General features: G+C 46.7%; 1 protein-coding gene across 5 annotated transcripts in view; it reads left to right on the top strand.

The window, feature by feature from the left end:
- LOC114844508 (zinc finger E-box-binding homeobox 1-like) overlaps positions 1-16,587 on the top strand; it is a 33,690-nt gene extending 17,103 nt beyond the window's left edge. For all 5 annotated transcript variants that reach the window (XM_029131946.2, XM_055503555.1, XM_055503556.1 and 2 more), the window contains 7 exons: positions 5,076-5,252; positions 10,326-10,478; positions 10,623-10,825; positions 11,000-11,126; positions 11,359-13,169; positions 13,315-13,495; positions 13,582-16,587. In XM_029131946.2, the coding sequence (XP_028987779.1) occupies positions 5,076-5,252; positions 10,326-10,478; positions 10,623-10,825; positions 11,000-11,126; positions 11,359-13,169; positions 13,315-13,495; positions 13,582-14,279 (3,350 nt within the window). In that variant the 3' untranslated portion in view covers positions 14,280-16,587. The remainder of the gene's footprint in view (positions 1-5,075; positions 5,253-10,325; positions 10,479-10,622; positions 10,826-10,999; positions 11,127-11,358; positions 13,170-13,314; positions 13,496-13,581) is intronic.
- The last annotated feature ends 2,820 nt before the right edge of the window (positions 16,588-19,407 follow it).

Genomic DNA, 19,407 nt, shown 5'->3' with positions numbered 1-19,407 from the left:
CATACTGTCTGCTCTGAAATCAATCACTGTCACATATTTAGACTTGTTGCAAGTTATCTGTAGGTTCATATGCAGCAAATCATCTACACAGACATCATACAACAGATTAAGTAACACAGGCCACATGGAATTTTACTGCTAAAAATGGAATTTTTATTGCCACCGCTGACTTCCACAGTGAAAATAAAACTAAATGAGACGCAGTCACACTTTGACACCATCTTCTTTAACACAGTGACAGACCTCAGCAGCGGCGTCTCTAGTTTCTCAGGTGTAGTTGTGTCGCACAGCCAGATGCACTCGCAGGAAGCTTGAACCTTCCGGAAGCATTTCACCTGTCACCAGAAAGTCACATAAAACGTCTGGGAAGTCGGGGAGTGATGGAAGTGGGTCGCATCAGGTCCGAGTGCTGCTTTCATGGCCGCGTCTGAGGACGCTGCTCGGAAAGTGCCTCATTGTTGCCTTTTTCAAATATAATAATAATATTCAAAACCAGCAAACATGGAAATATGAATTTCACGTGGCCTTTTCTCTGCTCTCGATTAAACAAAGTGAAACTTCAATCGATTAGTCACACTAAAAGGTCTGCTTTAGAAAAGAGGATCCTTGATCTCAGCGGGACTAACCTACAGTCTGTTACAGAGGAAAAGGCGACTCTCACGTGAACACGTGTGACAGCATGTATGAGGTGTGGAGCCCATCTGCAGGGAAATAGCTGGGCTCTGCCCCACTACAGCGCTGTTCCCCGTCCAGTCTGAGTGTGGTCGGTGTGGTGCAGAATGGGGAGGCCCCTCAGCCTTTCTATTAATTGTGCTATTGTCTGCGGAGGCGCCGGCCCTGCAAACAGAGAGCGAGGGCAGGGGGACAGAGGTCTGGGGGCGTCCGAGTGAGCACCTGGGTCAGGCAGGAAGCAGCTGTGGAGTCCTGATGGCTCCGCTGAGCTTCGGGCCCCGTCTCGCTTCTACACACTCACTGTGGCTGTGTTCATTTCGGTGGACATGCGGCCAGAGTTAAGAAATGCTGCCCCTTCAGCTCCACAGAGATCCGTGAAGCGAACCGAGGGTCTGAGTGAGGGAGAGTCCCCAGTATGCGTCTCACGCTGCTGGCACAAAGCGGAGGGGCTTTCCTGCCTGCGTTTGCAGCTGCTTCATTTACGGCCCTGCAGTGCGAGCGCTCGCCCGTCCAGAGGTTGACGGCGGTCGCGCCGGGACGAGGCGGGTGTGGAAACCCAGCGCGGTGTGCCAGGCTCGGCGGTGCCTGCGCCTCCGCCTCCGCCTCCGTCAGCGGTTGACGCGACAGACGCCTCGACGCGTGACTCAGCGGTGTGATGTCAGCAGCCTCCAGTCACCCGTAGGTGGTCAGCAGCTTCACCTACGGGTCCTACGGGTCCAGCTTCACAGTCAACAGTAAAGGAGCTGCTCAGAATGCTTAAAGCTCAAAGAAACGTCAGTGCTACAGATGGTTTAAATCGCATATGTCAAAGAAAATAGTGACATCATAGTGTTTCTCATTTTGACCACTAATGTGTTTCAGTTCAGAAAAGCAAGAAAAAGAGTGACTGCCCCTTTAAGTGGGCCGGCTCCCTCTGCAGCTGCTCACCATGTTAAGTCTGGTCACATCTAGTAGCAGACAGACAGCTTTAGTGATGTACACCCTTGTGTTTGGTGCACCACACACACACACACACACACACAAACACACACACACACACACACACACACACACACACACACACACACACACACAGTGGGGTAATTGTCTGTTAGGGGCTTGGCAGAGGTCCCATGTTGCACAGCTGCACAGGGTCAGAGCGCACACACACACACACACACACACACACACCTCCAGCAAACTGTAGGTTTGACATTTAGTCACATTTTGGTCATCTGTCGTCGGCGGGACGGTTCAATAACATCCGAGTCCTTCATTCATGAGCAGAACAGTGAATATTGACTCAGCTGTAGCAGGTGATGACCAGTTCTTCAGTTGATGATTGACAGTGATGAGTTATTTACTAGACCTTTAATTATTTACTGTTTAATCGGATGCAAATGCTGCTGATGCATTCAGTGGCACACTGGTCCAGCTTGTTTGTTGTTTTACTGTATAATTACATACCACTGATACATTTGAACATCCTCATCAGGCCCATAATTTAGCATGTTAGCATGTTTAGCATGTACTGGACGCACTCATGGGCTGGCGTGTCGGTCACATGACTTCCTCTGTGAGGCTTTGGCAGATTGATGCTAACACGTGGGAGTTTTACTCTCCTTCAGTGAACCGCTGCAGCTGTATTCACTCGGTAACAGTCATTGACATGACTGACATGAGCAGTGGATGCAGCTGTGTGCGGTGACGCCCGTGTGCAGGGAGTTGGAGCTGCTGTCTTCAGGCCTTACTGCAAACATACACATTGTTTTTAGTTGGAAGGTTAAATCAAGTGGGAGGAGGTAAACAGGATATTACAAGCTCCATCCTCTGACCTGTTGCTCTCACTCTCTCTGTAACACATTATTTAATATTGGAGGAATTTTACCCTCGTAGCAAAGTACCAGCAAAGACACTTGCAATTAACAAATGGTAGTAAGAAAATATTTCTAATGTGTTTAGATTTGATCTCATCTGTGTTTGGAAGCGAGAGGTTTTATACCTGGTGAGTGTGACTGGCTCAAACCAGTAAGTAATAAAAAAACAAAATAAACAGAAGCTCAAAGTAAAAGCAAAGGCTGTTGTGAAAGTCTTAATCACAGCGGGGGGTGGGGGGGGGGGGGGCTGTGGCCTAGACTTCCCCCTGCTTCTTCTGGCCTCTGCTCTGTACAGACCTCCAGATGGAGAATTAACAGTTCACTTGACACTTTGTTGTGATGATGCAGACAGACAGACCCCCCCCCCCTTCCTCTCTCTCCCCCCTCTCTCTCTTTCTAGCACAATACCCCAACTCTCTCTGTGAAGCAGCGTTGTCTTTTTGTCTGGTTGACGCTGCTCACTAGCGCCCCCTGCCTGGGGGGAAGCGCAGGGTCAGCACCAGCTCTCACCTTATTTCCGTGCAGCTACTCTGTGGACTGGACTGAACAAAGGTCAAGTCTGCACGGCAGGATAGGCTTCGAGGAGGAGCTCTTTGTCTGCATTACGCAGAAATCCTGAAAAAAGGGACATCTTGAAATCTAATATCATTAACCCGCACGCTGTGCCACACACTGATATCCCACCCGATCAGCGTGTAATCTAATCCAGTGGAGCAGGAGAGGAGCGAGATCTAATGTTGCCGCATTCGGCTTTTACACAATTCTGAGTGCGCGGACGTGTTGGTTTTCTACTTAATACGTAGAATAGGTTAAGCGTCATCATCAGATGCTCCACATTAACTACATTCCTGAGGGCAGAAGTGAGTGGAGTGTGTCTGATTCCCAGCTTCTCTCTCCAGTCGTCTGGAGCTCCACTCGCCTTCGCCTCCAGACAGCGCTGTGGAGAATAACTCACCGCTTTGCAAATGTCAGCCTCTGGTTCAAGCTGTTTATCAGAACGTTTAGACCTTTCTATTATTGGAGCGGCCACCAGCCTGTCTGGCTAATAACCTGTGTTTTTGTCTGGATGGAGAGAGACTCCGTCTGTTGGTTTTCTGCAGCAGGGCCGTGTTTGGTCCACTGTCTGGCCTGTGGATATTCCCTTCACCACTGAGCTGCATCTGGTCCAACCACAGGGGCTCAACTCAAGTTACTGTTGAGGCAAAGAAAATACCAGTCGATTACACATCAGGCCTGGTTTCAGACTGTGCCCCAACATGAATACTTTCATTACCAGAACTACTATATGCCATTATGTTACTTATTGTTATTATTCCTGAGCACTCGCGGCCGCTCCTGCACGAAGCCCCCTGTCTTTGTGTTTCACTCCGTGGCTCACTCGGCCTCCTGCATCGATCCAGGCGCGCATCGATCCCACCTCCCATCGACACGCGCGCAGGCGCCCAGCTCAGCTCGTCTGTTTGGTGCAGTGACGCTGTCTCCAGAAGGCAACGCGCCGGTTCTGCAGGGGAGACACGCGGGAGCACGTGTGCATGTTTGTTTTGCAGATGTCGGTGGGTCACGAAGGGGCCACAGTGAGCGTCACGAGGATAAGGACACTACCTGAAATAGCTTCACGCTTGAAGCAGGGGTGCAGCTCTAAACACGCAGGGCACTTGTTCTGTGGTTTGGGACCTGTGTGTGTGTGTGTGTGTGTGTGTGTGTGTGTGTGTGTGTGTGTGTGTGTGTGTGTGGCGGTGGGGGGGGGGGGGGGGGGGGGGTCGCTGTGTGCACCTGTCACCTGTGAACCAACAGTTTTCCTCCTCATTAGGCGTCTTCAGCCTTCTGCAGAGAGTGCACACGGCTCCTGCATGCAGATACACACTCGTAGCTAAAACCCCCCTGCACAACACCCACACCCCTAAGTTCATTCAGGGACCGTAGCCCTCAGAGAAACCCACCACTGCAGCACAGTATGAAAAGAATTTGCTTTCTGGGGCTGTCGTGAATATTTTTTGCTGCGGCTGCAGGTTGTCCTTTTTATGATTTCTCCGTGTACATGAAGCGGTTGTGTGTAACTCGAGCCAGAGATCGATTAGTGTGATGGAGAGTTTCCCTGGCACGGTTCAGAACACGGGACAGCAGTGGATCTGGATCAGTAACTGAATGTGGACTTGGATTCATTCACAATGTTTGAGTTTTGGGATAATTTAAAATCTAATATTGGACTGGAGGAGAAGCACAAACGGTCATTTTAAGAAAGTGCTCTACTTGCGTGAAGGTGTGATGATGCCTGTATATAAATATATATATATATATATATATATATATATATGTAAAATATGTAGATGGATTATATGCAAGGAAACTGCATGACTCATTTCCTTTGGGGGGAAGTAGTTTGCCGGTATTTCCATTGCCTATCTCAGTTACTGTATTTTGGTTCGTCTCATTATTTCAGTCAGGAAATAAACATGCCGAACTAAACCTGTAGGTCATACGTGACGAGATGCGGATCACGTCGTGCTGTGCGTTAGCTCATCTCCTGTCTTCACCTTCTCACCACAGTGACAAACTTCAACAATGGCTTGGAGGCCAGTTCAGACTCAGACGACGAGGACAAGCTACACATTGTGGAGGAAGACAGCCTGCAGGAGCCTGAGGTCGCCAACGGCGACGGGACCACGCCTCAGGACAGCCATGACGCCGCCACAGTATTACCCCATAATGGATCCTGGAACGGAGGTGAGATACGATCAGAGAACCATCGCATCAGTATCAGTATGTAGGTCGGCCATCGCCCGCCCTTGATGATGTTATCGTCTGGGAACCTTGGGCAGGTCTGCTCTGCCTCAGCAGTGCCCTCTTTCAGATTCAATCAGTGGCACACACATAATGTGAGGTGGGAGCTGCCCAGCGCACCCACACAAGCTGTCTTCACGCAGCACTGGGGAAATCAGCTGCATTTTTACCCAGCTGCGCCTGTGAGATGAATAAGAGTCAGGTGTAGTATTTAAGTGCAAAAGCTCACAGTCATGTATCAAAGCTGAAAAATGAACCTTACACTGAAGGTGCACTGATGACGCAGTGGTGGACCGAGGGCACGCTAGTAAATGTGCCTTTACATGGTCATGGCTTGGCTTTTGTGTTGCAGCAGATACATCAGAGCAGGTGGTGAGATTATCCACACAACTGTTATCAAGTGGAACCAAATCAGCCCAGAAGCAGGCTTACGTCCGCTGACTCGGTTGTGCGTTACGTAACAGCGCTGCCAACGATCTTGCTGGGGTTTTTCATCCTCTGCTCTTCATTAAACCTTATAACAGTGGGATTCTGTCAGGACAAACACGCCGCCCAGCATCTGCTGCTATTGGCTTTGTTGGATAAAAGCTGAAAACAGCTGAGCGTGCTGTAACGTTTTTCAAGATCTGGGAAGCGAGCAGCGAAAGAGGGAAACTATGACACATAAATATTGAAAAAGAGGCAGAAAAAAGGTGTGTGAGGTGCAGACAGACTTGAATAATGTATAATTATGCTGCTCCTCCAGCTTTCACATCTAGACCTGGATAAACCCCATACAGTCCCAACCAGGCTAACACTCCTTTTAATAATACAGCACAAGTGGATCCCATTACCCCGGTCAACTGTCTGCGTGAATACTTTAACTTCACAGTCTCGCCAGTCGAGATTTTTCCATGTTTCTTCTGCAGGAACTCAATCAAAAAAATCTAAACCACAAAATGCAACGAAAAATTATTCCTGCCGTCGTTGTGCAGCGAATGAGCTGGGCCATTTTCCTGTAGACATCACTCTGAATCACTGAAAACAGAGACTGATACAGATGGCAAACAAGATTTTTGTCCGTCTACCTGCTTTCTCTTTGATCAGATTAGTTCCGCCCTCCCCTCGGCCTCGGGGAGCGCCGGCTCGCCTGCACAGCCAGATGTTCAGCGCTTTCTGTTCGTCCTCTCCGCTGTGACAGCTTGCACTTCATCGCTTCCTAAAGGCTAATCTAAGTACAACAGGCGCAGTAAACAGAGAATAGCACTAGATCTGATCATCTCTTTCTCTGGATTCATATCATCTTTCCATGGATGCATGAGCATCAGAGGGACTGAGATCTTAACGAGTTTGCTCATGGGCACTGCAGCAGGGCCTCGATTCAGCCAAGCCGCTTCTTGTTACTGCAGCCATGTTTTTTTGTGTGTGTCCACTCGTAGATGAGCTCAGAGCACTTTTTGTTATGCAGGATGCATCGGTTAAATCTTACTTACCACTTACTCTGTCAATCATTTTCCTGATGTTCCTCTTTTTGCGTTTTTATAGTTGCCGAGGCTCCAACAGCTGCAGAAAGTTCAGAGAAGTTGGAGTTTCGGGTTTTGTCTTTGCTTTGTTGTGTAAATAGTTTTCTTACACTTCCACCCGGCTTGAAAAGCCCTTTAAAACTCAGCGTTAAACCTCCAAACACCCACAAGTGACTAGGTCGGCGGCATAAGCTGCTTCCCCATACAGACGCGGACACACAGGAGCCCAACAACAGAGCTTGATTGGCTTGTGCTTCTCAATGCCCTTTTAATCTGGATCCCCCTCAAACAGCTCAGCCCACGCGTGGATCTGCCTTCAACCCGAGTGCAGTTAAGTTCCAGCCAGGAAGGAAACCAAAACCATGGAGACTTTGAGAATGTGACACTGGGAGATATTGCACTGGAGGCTGGTTTGATTGTTGCATAAAGCCTTACATGGTGTGAGCAGCACTCACGAGCATTCGCTCCCATTCCCGTTGTTTCCTCCCCCCCTCTCCGCTCGCTCCCTTCCCTCCCGTGTACCTGTTATTCCACAGCCACTGATCCCCTTTCATCTCTTTGTGTTAGTCTGCCTCACTTGCCTCTCGCCTTCTTTACATTTGTTTTGCCTCCAGATATCATTTGAAGCCCCTCTTCAGAGCCGGTGCGCTCTTTGCTCTGGATGGCATTAGCCGTTAACTATCCGAAGGAGATTTGCTGAATTCGCTGCTGTTCAGGAAAAGAACCCAAACTGTTTACATCACAGAGTAACTTCTTTAACTCCAGTAGACCTCCTGCTCCGGTACACGAGCTGCTGCTCCTATTAGAGCCTGACGTGAGCATATCCTCTGTATATTATTAGCAAGCAGGAAAGTGCAGCACATAACTGAAGAATATTACTGCTGTATGTTTGATGTAAAGCTATTGTTTGCTTTGGTGAATTTGTAAAATTAGAAAGGAGGATTATATAAATGCATTTAATAGAGTCCCGCGTGGTCATAACGTGATTTCATAAATACCGCTACACTCAGAAAGCAGCTTAAATAAGCAAAACAATGTCTAAAGAAGTTTGATACACTTTAGGTAGTTACCCTACGACTGAGCACACAGTGAAGACCGTATTAAATCAAATTACTGTAAATAATACTTTATCATTTGTACTTGTACATAGGATCGGCCTATAGCCTACAGAAATCCATGGAAACCTGTAACTACGTTTGTTTTTACTAGACCTTTGTGCTTTTGATAAGGATGGAGGTGTTTGTTAAAGCCATACGGGTTTTAACTGTTTATTGATGGTTGCAGCACTTTAAACTGTAAAGTTGTAATGCAGTTGTAAAATATTTAGTGATTTTCAGCCTTTTCGTGACAGCATGTTGGGTGAACGGGCGACCTGTGAGTTGACCTCTTCTGTTCATATGTACCAGGACCCAAACTGGCACAATGCACCAACGCTGGGTTGGGAAGTGGGATCTCTTACAGGTGGTACAGGTGTTTAACGGTGTGTTCGACTGGAGTCACGCATTCACGCCTTTATCTGTTCCATCTGCACCTGCACTAGATAGCAACCTGTTCACTCTTTTAGCGAAACATTAACGAAGCAGGAAGCCAACACAAGCAACACCAACACCGCGTTGGAGCGAAGTCGTGGAAAAGTCATGAAATGCTGCAGCACTGTGGGGCCCTTCAAAGACTGGACGTGATATTTTTGGATTGTCTGACTCTGGCTCCTTTATTTGCCCCTGTCTGAGGAGGGGGAGAACGCATGGACAGCAGCTGCTGTTGAATTGGCCCTCTGGTGAGAGATTAGAATCTGCTACTCCCCCTGCAGACTGGGCCGCACTGCAGCTCCAATCCATCCTGCCTTGTAAATCCACCATGGACTCACAGTGACAGGTTCTGGCAAGGTAGAGCGGTGCAGTGTGTGTGTGTGTGTGTGTGTGTGTGTGTGTGTCCTATTAGGCCTGTAAGTGTGCGCACCACATGATTTCCTGTTTTCATTCCTTTGTGATATTCCACATGTGTGTGATGAAGGGTGCTGGTCGTCATTACTGCATGTTCTCCTTTTTCTTTATGAGGCATTAAGCATAATTGTAGTGTGTGGTGGGAAAATATGCAGAGAGGTGTGTGAAAGAAGTCGGACGACTGGTCAGAAGGAGTGATGTAGGGAAATTATGCAAGGAAGGGGTGGGATTCTGGAGAAGAGATGCAGAGAGAGATTAAAGTAGGTCTGGGGAGAAAGACGTGCATTGTGAGGCGCGAGTGCGATGTAGACGACCTGGAGAGAGGGAGTAAAAAAAGAGGGACGAAAGAGAATGGTGTTTACCTGTGAGAACAACATTAATCCATAATCCATTCTTTTCATTAAGTTCTCCATCCACTCGACTCTTTCACCACTACTGTCACAAAGCCTGTTTCTTATACTTTGTGAACCGAGAGCCAACATTTTAAATTACGCTTTCATTTTTTCCCACCTTGTGAGGTTTGAACTGGTCTCTCTATTACATAACTGTTATTCTGATGATATACTGACACTCATGTGGAAAATTAGCAGCACCAGCGATTGAGTGAAAATGTTTCTTCCCTTTCCGATGCCACCAGTTGATTTTCTCAGTTTGCGCAACATTTAGATGGAAAGTCCCTTCACTTTAGTCAAACAGAAGCCAAAGAAGGAGGGAGACAAAAGAATGAACAGCAGAGGTGAGAATAGTATGAAGGTGGAGCAGGGGAGAAGGGAGGAGGTTCGGTGGATGAGCGTGTCTGAGGGGGATGAGAGAGTTGGAAAGCGCCTGGATGAGATCATGGGAAGCTGAGAGTGTGTTTAAAATGAGGGTTCACAGTGCTCGTCTTAGGCCTGACTAACACACACACACACACACACACACACACACACACACACACACACACACACACACACACACACACACACAGCTGCACCTGTCCCTGACGCGGCCAGCAGGAAGAGGCGTGGTCTTTGGCAGCCATCCCACCAACGTTTTCAAACGTATCCATGGCAACGCTGGCTTCACTTCTCTGCTTGTTCTTATCAGTGTTTTACAGAAGATGAAGTAACTTCTCTGCCCCAGTTAGTTTTTCTTATATGTCATGATTTTATTACCAAATACTACTGATATAAAAAGGAAGGAAGTTATAACACACAGCACATTTTAAATGAAGTTGTAGAAAGAACCTAACATTTAAGAATGCAGTGTGTTAAAACTAGAAGAGAGCAACGACTGTGACAGTTTTACTGCACTGCTTTAAGTGTATCCATTTATAAAACTGTGTCCAGTGAAGCTTGTCTCAAAAAGATCTTTCACGCCCTCTAGCGGTGGAACGTAAAAGCACACGTAACAGCTGATGCAACAGCTTTGTTAGTAGAAAGATTGTTTGAAAAAGCAATAGATCATCAGATATATGAAAACAAAAAGCTTTGTTGAAAGTAACTTTCTGTGTCTCTTGCAGACATGTGTAATAGCCAGAGTGAATCACACACATCCACACTTTAGCTGAGTATGTGCGTTTGTCTTTTCAGTGAAGGACGAATGTGCATCAGAAGAGGAGGAGGAGGCTGTGAAGGATGCTCTAGTGGAGGAGATTCTCCAGCAGGGAGACACAGCCATCATCTACCCTGAAGCCCCTGAAGACGAGCAGAGCCCAGCTGAGACAGGAGGCGCTGATGAAAACGGTACGACACCCTCCTATGATATAAAACAATATAAAATGGCCCATTTACAGTTCCAAACAAGCAGCTGTGGCTAAATAGCTGACTTCAACTATAGAGCTTACCCTATAGAGGCGTAACCCTCCATGCTCCTCGTCTCCACCACAGGCACACCAGATTCCTTCTCCCAGCTGCACACCTGCCCGTACTGCTCCCGGGGCTACAAACGCAATGCCTCGCTGAAGGAGCACATCAAGTACCGCCACGAGACCAGCGATGACAACTACAGCTGCTCGCACTGCAGCTACACCTTCACCTACCGCTCGCAGCTGGAGAGGCACATGAGCCACCACAGGGGTCCCAGGGAGCAGGTAACGCCAGGGCCCCCCGGCTGTGGGCTCAGGAGCCCCCCAGTGTTAATCAGCTGTCGTAGGGAACTTAACCACTGCAGACCTGTTGAGACCGTTAGAATAGCTATATGCTAATTGTCTAGCTTGCTGTATGTTCTTTCATCACTCATGATTTAATTTCTCTTCCTGTCCCAGCGCCACGTTTCCCAGTCGACAGTCGGATCAGGAGGATCAGGTGGACCTCGCAAATTCAAGTGTACCGAATGTTCCAAAGCCTTCAAATACAAGCACCATCTGAAGGAGCACCTGCGCATTCACAGTGGTGAGCTGCTGCCCTGGCAACCAGCCCACAGAAACACACACAGCCTGTGCTTCCGTTCCAAACTTTAGGCCTCTGCTGTCCTGGTAACAGTCATGAGCTGCAATCGATAAATTTCTTCTTTTGATTGTTGTTGGTATTATAATTTACTATTTCATCCTGTGTCATCATTTACTCGTTTTAAATACTGAGCTATGCTTGTTTAACAGGGTTTATTTCTCTGTGTCTCATGTAGGTGAGAAACCATATGAATGTTCGAACTGCAAAAAGCGCTTTTCCCATTCAGGCTCCTACAGCTCCCACATTAGTAGTAAAAAGTGTGTGGGCGCGCCGCCCCCCAACGGCGTCACCCGGACGCCGATCAAGTCCCCGCCTCCCAGCGGCCAGACCACGCCCGTCGTAATCGCCCCGGCCCGTACGGCTCTCAAAGAGAAGGCTGAAAGCAAACCCCTTCAGGAGCTGCTCCCTGTCACCCAAATCAAATCAGAGCCCGTGGAGCTCGAGTGCAAACCCGTGATGGCCGCCCCGGCGGCTCCAGCCGGTTCCAACGGAGTCGTGAACGGAGGGAACGCCCAGCCAGCCGTGGTGCCCGCGGCGCCGCTGCCTCAGGGCGTGGCTATGGTCGTCCCCACCGTGGGCCTGATGTCGCCCATCAGCATCAACCTGAATGACCTGCAAAATGTGCTGAAGGTGGCCATGGACGGGAACGTGCTCAGGCAGGTGCTGGGCACGGCCAACGGGGTGGTGGCGCAGGGGAAGCAGGGAATCGTGGTCCAGCAGCCGCAGCAGCAGATCATCAGCCTGCCGGCGTTTGTGGATCACGACGGCACCACCAAAATCATCATCAACTACAGCATTGGCCCTGCAGCCGCCACCGCTGCCACCACCCAGCCCGCGCCACTGGTTGTCAAAAGCAGTCCCCTGTGTGCCGTCACCCCCGCCGCTGCAGCCCCTACTCCCACCAGAACAGACAAAGCCCCAACCCCAGAGGTGACCGACCTCACCATCATCAAGACAGAACCAGAATCAGTGCCCGTCACGGAGGATGACGCGCCAGAAGCCGCGCAGTCAGATACGGAATCTGTTAAGACTTCAGACGCTGAAGCAGCTCAGATGCCAAAAGCCATCAGCACCAGTACATGTTTACTTTGTGACGACTGTCCCGACAACCTGGAGGCGTTGCACCTCCTCCAGCACCGCAAAGCAGCCAACGGAGAGGCCGTGGACTCTGCCGCCCTGGACCCCTCCTTCGCTGCTTTGCTGAGCGAGGCTGGGGTGACGCTGGAGGAGCCGCCGGTGGACGACCTGCTCTCGCTCCTCAAGACCTACTTTGCCTCCAATGCCAATCCCAGCGAGGAAGAGCTCGCAAAGATCTCAGAGACGGTCAGTATTCCTGTGGAAGTCGTCCGAAAGTGGTTTGCCAAGATGAACTCTGGGAAAAATATGGGCAGGCACCGCGGCGACAGCACAGCGGTTTCCAAAAAGACTGACACCATTTCCATTTTAGAAGTAGCTTTGAATTCAGACAGAGAGGAGGAGGAAGAAGTGACTGAAGACACCTCCAACAAAGCCTTGTCAGAATCTGGAAGCGATTCACCATCAGAGTCCACCTCACTGGGCATCAGCACGGACGACCTTGTCATTGTGAAAAGCGAGCCAGAAGACCCCGAGGCCCCAGACTCCCAGGCAGAGCCTCTGGACCTCTCCCTCCCCAAACACATGGCAGCAGCGTCAGAAAGCGACGCGCCTCCGCCTCCCGCCAAGCAGCAGGAGCATCCTCTGAATCTGACCTGTCTGAGGAAGGAGCAGCTGCAGGGGAGGACCATCTACGTCACGGCGCCTCAGAGCGGGCGGCCGGTCAACATCGTCGCCGCCACGCAGCTGCCGACGCTAGTGGCCATCGCCGGTCAGGGCGCGGTCGGCTGCCTCAGCGCCATCAACACCACCACCAAGCGCACCATCCTCATCCCCCAGCTCACCTACACCTACGCCACTACAGCCGGCAGCGCCACCGGGGCAAAGACCGTGGTGCTCAACGGCCACAAGGTTCGTGTCTGCATGCTGGACTTCTCATAAACATTTACCAAGTAACAGAAGAAGAAATAAAAAGTGCCTCACCTGAATATTTCCATTGCGTAAAAATCAGGCTTCTCCAGAATAAATGACATTTTACTTTTGTTCCCTTTCACAGCCAGAGAAACGTCCGGAAAGCAGCTCTGACGCCGTGTCCCCGGCGGAGGAACAGAACGACTCAGATTCAGCCGCGCTGATAAAGAAGCGGCGGATGGAGAACGGCGTCTACCCCTGTGATCTTTGCTCTAAAGTCTTCCAGAAAGGCAGCTCTCTGCTCAGGCACAAATACGAACACACAGGTACGCGCTGAAATCCAGACAGCCCTTAGGCTCCAGTTGTTTTGCAGGTCGTCATAGTGAAGCTCTAACTCCTCTTCTGTCTGCAGGAAAGCGGCCCCATGAGTGCAACGTGTGCAAGAAGGCCTTCAAACACAAACACCACCTGATCGAACACTCGAGGCTGCACTCTGGGGAGAAACCCTACCAGTGTGATAAGTGCGGGAAGCGCTTCTCTCACTCCGGCTCATACTCGCAGCACATGAACCACCGCTACTCCTACTGCAAGAAAGACGGCTCAAACGCCGGCTCCAGTCCAGGCTCCGGGCCTCGCAGGGTTCAGTCGGAGCTCGGCAGCTCTGGGACTGGACCCCTGTCAGACAGCCGCACCACCACTCCCCCCTCCCAACTGGACTCTGATGAGAGGGACAGTGAGGAGGAGGAGGATGACGACGAGGCTATTTGTATGGACGACATCCGCGTTGTGCAGGTCGACGATGGCGAGTGCGAAATCTACGAGGGCAACTTTGATGATGATGACGAGGACGAAGAGGAGATGGGAGAGGCAGAAATGGAGGGAGAGGAAGAGGTGGAGAGAGAAAACATGGACAACGAGGTTGTGTGCGATGTCGTGGAGATTGAGGTGGGGGATGATCACATGGAGGCCGAGGAGATGGAAGAAAGACCCGAAGGAAAGGAGGAAGCAGCAGGTGTGGAAACAGAGGAAACGGCAGACTGTGAAGCGAATACAGACAAAAGTATTGACAGCACCGAACCCACAGAGGAAGTGGTGACAAACACCAAATAGAAAGGAAAGAGAAGCTCTTCAGGACAAATCAGACGTGAGATAATTAGGACAAAACTGCATCTTGCCATCAAAAGAAAGTCACGGCGGTTGCCTGATTTTAACGGTCCACTACTGTGTACAAAATCCAGGTGTGCCTGAACTTGAAAAAATGAAAAACAAACCAGACTTTTTCTCGTGGAAATTAAATATCAGTGTTAAATTTGTTTATAGAAGTACAGATTTTAAAGGAAAACTCATCCATCAACATGTTAGACTCGTTATTGAGACATCCCAGGTCGTTTTGTTTTTATTTTGTCAGTGTTACTAATATTGTTCTTGTTTGACACATTTTAACTTGTAAAAATGAGAAAGATTTCTATACCTTTTTATTGCCAATGAATTTTCCTAAATCAGTATTTTGTTGAGTTATACGAACAAAAACCTCTGCACTACAGTATTCCTGGTTTACCTATGGATACATGCCTCATGCATCGTATGCCCTTCAGTGTTATATACGTACACTAGCTAGCAAGATGTTTTTGTGTTAGTGTTTGTCTCTGCTAGCTGGCTTTACTCTTGTTTTCAGTTTGACTGTTAGCCTTAAGGAAAACAAAGTATTCTTGGGGGGGCGTGGGTGGGATGGGGAGTCGGGGATGGGAGCGTGGCTTCTGTTTGCCATAACCAAATTTGTCCTATCAGGGAACGTAGAGTCACAACCTCAAAGCCAGCATCAGGCGCCTGTGTTGTGCAACCCGGCGCTGAGCTGCGGTTGCAAAACGCACGCGCCCATTCCTACTAAGCTTTTCCTCGTTTTGACTTTAGTTCTCAGTCAGTGTTTCAGTGTTACTAGCTTATATATGAAGTCATACTGTATGTGAAGGAACGGGGCCGTTTCCGGCTCCACCCCAATGCCTCCAGCCTTATGCAAGACCTGTGTGCTGTTAAAAGTGCCATTGAACAGTATTATTATTTCTTCTTTACACATGTAGCCAGTATTACGTCCCTCTGTTACTTACGCAAGACCCGTGTTGACTAATGTTTGTTTAGCTGCACAGGGCAGCAGCATATTGTCAGAGGTTTTTTAAGGAAGCTCCTGGAACATTACTGCTATGTTTGAACACGTGGAAGTAAAACGTGCAGATATTTAAAATGATAAACACAAATTGGAATAAAACTACACAATTATAGGTATTTTGGGGTGAAAACAGCAAAACCTGATTGACTAAACAATTATTGTAAGAACTATAGTACATGTTGGTGAATAATGTACATTTTATTGACAAAAAAGCTTATTATTCCAGTGCAGATTTTTAAGGTGAATTTGACTACATATAAATAAATGCCTCGTAAACTTCCTCAATAGTAAAACAATAAAATGCTTTTTACATAAATGTAAGAAACTAATGTTTGCTAATGCAGAGTTAAATCTCTAAAAGCTAAAACACGCATGAGCCATAAAGGTCAGTCAGTCAAAACGCAGACTGAGGCATTTTTTTCAACAAATGTCAGACTTATGCACTTGTTTTCCGACAGTTAGAACTTGTGTTGGGCTGTCGCGCACTTCAGTTAACAAACATTAGCAAATGTGGTCCAGTTGGTTTCAGTTGTTTTTACCAAACAGTGTTCTGTTAGTCTGTTCTTCTTCTATTATTTTTGTTCTGTGTTCTTCTTTTCAAACAATGGCAGTATTAGATCCCTTTTCACAGATGAAAAAAAGTACCTGTTTAGTTTTAGAAGACTTTTTTATATTTATGTGTCTTATTTTTATATTTTCTTTTATGGTTATTTATTACACATTGTAGTGTACATTAATGTAGTTTGAATTGATACAATAATATATTTTAGTATGAAAAATAATCTCAAGACAAACAAAAAAAAATCCTAAAATGTGGTTCTGGGAGATGAAGTTTGTTTTAACAAAGAAAAAAAAAACTAAAAAGATAAACCATGTATTCTGTAAACATGACTTCTGTTTTAAGCTAAAAAAGACAGGAATGAATTGAGAACTAGAAACTGTTACATGTGCATCCGCTCTATACGTTGTAATGAAGCTACTGAATTCTAAACTCTGTGATTTTAAAAGCATGAAGCGTCGCCGTTTTGATGAAGGATCCTTGTGAAGACGTTGCTCCTCCCTTTTTATTTCGAAGCCAAATTTAGATCGTCCCATGTCCTGTTTTCTGTTCTGTGCCAACCATTGTACTGTCGAAGGCTGCGTATTGTTTGTCCTCTACACACCCTTTGTAAATCCACTGTCTTTTTGTATTGTTTTCATTTTAGTTTGCCTCCATTTTTATGACTCCCCATCACAATAAAATATAAAACAGCATTTCTTAGTTACTACTTGTTTTAATCTATGCTTCAGTGTCCATAAACACCAAACACTGTACAGGTTCCTCAGCTCTGTTTATTGTCTGTTCATTAAACAGAAAATTGTTCATGCAGTGAAAGTGATCGGAACCTTGTGATGCTGCATGTAAAGGCAAAACATTTTATCACCAGGTGGCACCAGCAGCTCATAAAGCAGAGAAGGAATAAAGCCTGCGGGCCACAGAGTCTCATGAGAGTAGAAATCCGCACTAATCACTCATAAATAATTGCATTATGAGTCACCGTGATTATTAATTTAAGCTGGTGTCCTCTGAGCACTCAGGGGAATTTGAAGCTCTATTCAAATACAAATCCATAAAATCTAACCATTTATTTTCGTCCCTGGGCGAATGACAGATTATCTGCATGGCTGATTTCAGCATGCAAAGTTATTATGTGCAATTAGAGGGGAAAAAAAACTCACTGATAGCGAGGTGGGGGGGACTGCGAGGAGATAAAGCGAACGGTGGAGATTCTTCTGAGCCGGCGAAGACTAGCTGAGAAAAACTGACCTCAAACAGTGTTTTTAAAAAGGCCCCAGAGAATAAGGCGCCTTTCATTAGTCTCAGTTTTTCCCTGGGTGATGGGAAAAAGTAGCTTTTTTATGTGGGAAAACTCTGATGTTAGGTCATAAAAATGTGCACCTCCACTGCATTTTTACCTGAAGCAAAGTACTGTTCACTGAAAGCAGACGTTTAAGTGTGAGTGGTTTCGATGTAAATGTGATGCATATAGCTGCAATGAATATTCATGAGGCATCTGATGATGCCTTCTTTGCTGTGGGCCCAACATCTGTGTGTGCGAGATGAAACCAGTAAAGGCATAATCACAGCATTAGTGGAACCACAGCATTATTTTTATCATCATCTTTTTTGAAATGCTTTTTAGGGAAGTAATATAAGAACATAAAGGCGTTGGCCGGACTTGAATGGAGCTGGAGCTCTATATTTCACGTGAAAGTAACACCTGCTACTCTTGCTTTAAGACATGCATTAACAGCGCGTCCCAACATAACCAGTAGGTGGCAGTGGTGTTTTCTCCCCGAGGAGAGGGGAAACCAGACATGCCCTGTTTGTAGACTATACTGCAGTTATGACTAGACTGCTGATAACTGCTGGTAATGAATCTGATTTTATTTTATTCAAGGCTTAGATGAAGAGAAATCCATGTAGACAAGCACACACATAATAAAAATCATTGTATATATATCCTGTTTATCAGTTCTGTGCTATTCCTTGCCGTTGTTTCCCTTTTGTAAAAAGTGTAACAGCGCCCCCTAAATTCCATGCGTGAATGTGTGGTCGTGTGAAGTATTGCACCCCTACCATTATTATCTACCTAGAGGCCAGGTAGAAGAGATCGGCCAATCAATTAACGCTGACGTCATGCCAGTGCTAAATTGTGATTAGCCAGGAGTCTGCAACCAATCACATTATAGTATGGCGTCTCACTAGCATTAGCATTTTATCAAGTAGCTATGAACTGTGGAGATTAGGAGTTTTTTGTAAATATTTGTTTTTTTAAACTGCTTCTGCCTAAAATATAAACTACAACTGCATAAAGAGAGGAATAAAGTGAGACATTTGGACATTTAACAAGAGAAATTATGTCGGTACAGGAGCTAGCGGGAAGCGCTGAACTTCATTGCTAGTTTTTTTCATATTGGCTAAACGGAATCAAAACGCATCTGAGGACACGCATGAACGGGCCAAACCTGTCAGCCAGAAATATCTAGTGACTGTGTGGAGGATTAAAAGCCAGTGGGAAATTCTTTGACCTGGTTATTATCTGACCATTTCACTATGACTGGACCTCAAACAGGGTGAGTGTTTGTCTACTTAAGTTGTATATAAATAGAAAATAAGTATGATAGTTGAGTTACTGTTTAGTCCAGTAACACTGTTTAGTCCAGTAACTCTGGGTTGTTTGTATTTTAAGTTTCTTCATGTAATGATAAGGAAATACAGAATATATATATGTAGCTGTCAACCAACATCAAGGTCTAAAAGTGATGTGTTGGATATGTGTAGTTTAAACTATTTCCTGATTACATTAGTATCGGAAAATCACGTACACATTCATAGTATATGAATGTAGCAGCAAGTCCCGGTCCTGCAGGCCCTCTAATCACTCATATTTAATATTAAATTGGTTGTACATGTGGTAAAATATCCACTTAGAAAACATACTGTAGATCGGATGTTTTGGTTTTCTCAAATTTTGTGTCCCGAAAAACAGTAAATACAGAGTTAGCCAAATATTTTAGTCCTTAATAACATATAAAACATTATATAAACACATATTGGAATGACCTTTTTTCAGTTGTAATTGTGGCCCACATTACATCATCCAGGGTAATTATATGATTAGATATCTTTAGAACACAATAGGCCCGTTTGACTGAATTGGGAAGTGGGAAATTAAGAGATATCCAGACATTTTCATATCAGACTGAAAAATTTGACTACTCCTGGTAATGGGCTTGAAGAAAATGTTAAAACCTCAATGAGACTAATTGTCTTGGTTAAAGAAAGATCAAGGACAAAAGGACAGAAGTGGGAGCTTAGTGGATTTTTTGTACAAGCCCAGACAAAGAGACAGACTTTGTCCAAACAGTAGATTCTTTAATCAATTCTTCCGTCGGCCATGAAAGCCTCTAAACACCTGTAGTCCACCCACACTATTTCCACTACGTGTTGTCTGCTTGTACTTCTTCTCAGGACTGTGTAGGCATGAACTAGCAGGTGTCTTAATCTCTCACCTGCTCCTCACTAGCACT

Source organism: Betta splendens, chromosome 17, assembly GCF_900634795.4.
Source record: "Betta splendens chromosome 17, fBetSpl5.4, whole genome shotgun sequence".
NCBI lineage: Eukaryota > Metazoa > Chordata > Actinopteri > Anabantiformes > Osphronemidae > Betta > Betta splendens.
The sequence above is the reverse complement of the archived record's forward strand: the minus strand, read 5'-3'. Positions and strand labels throughout refer to the sequence as shown.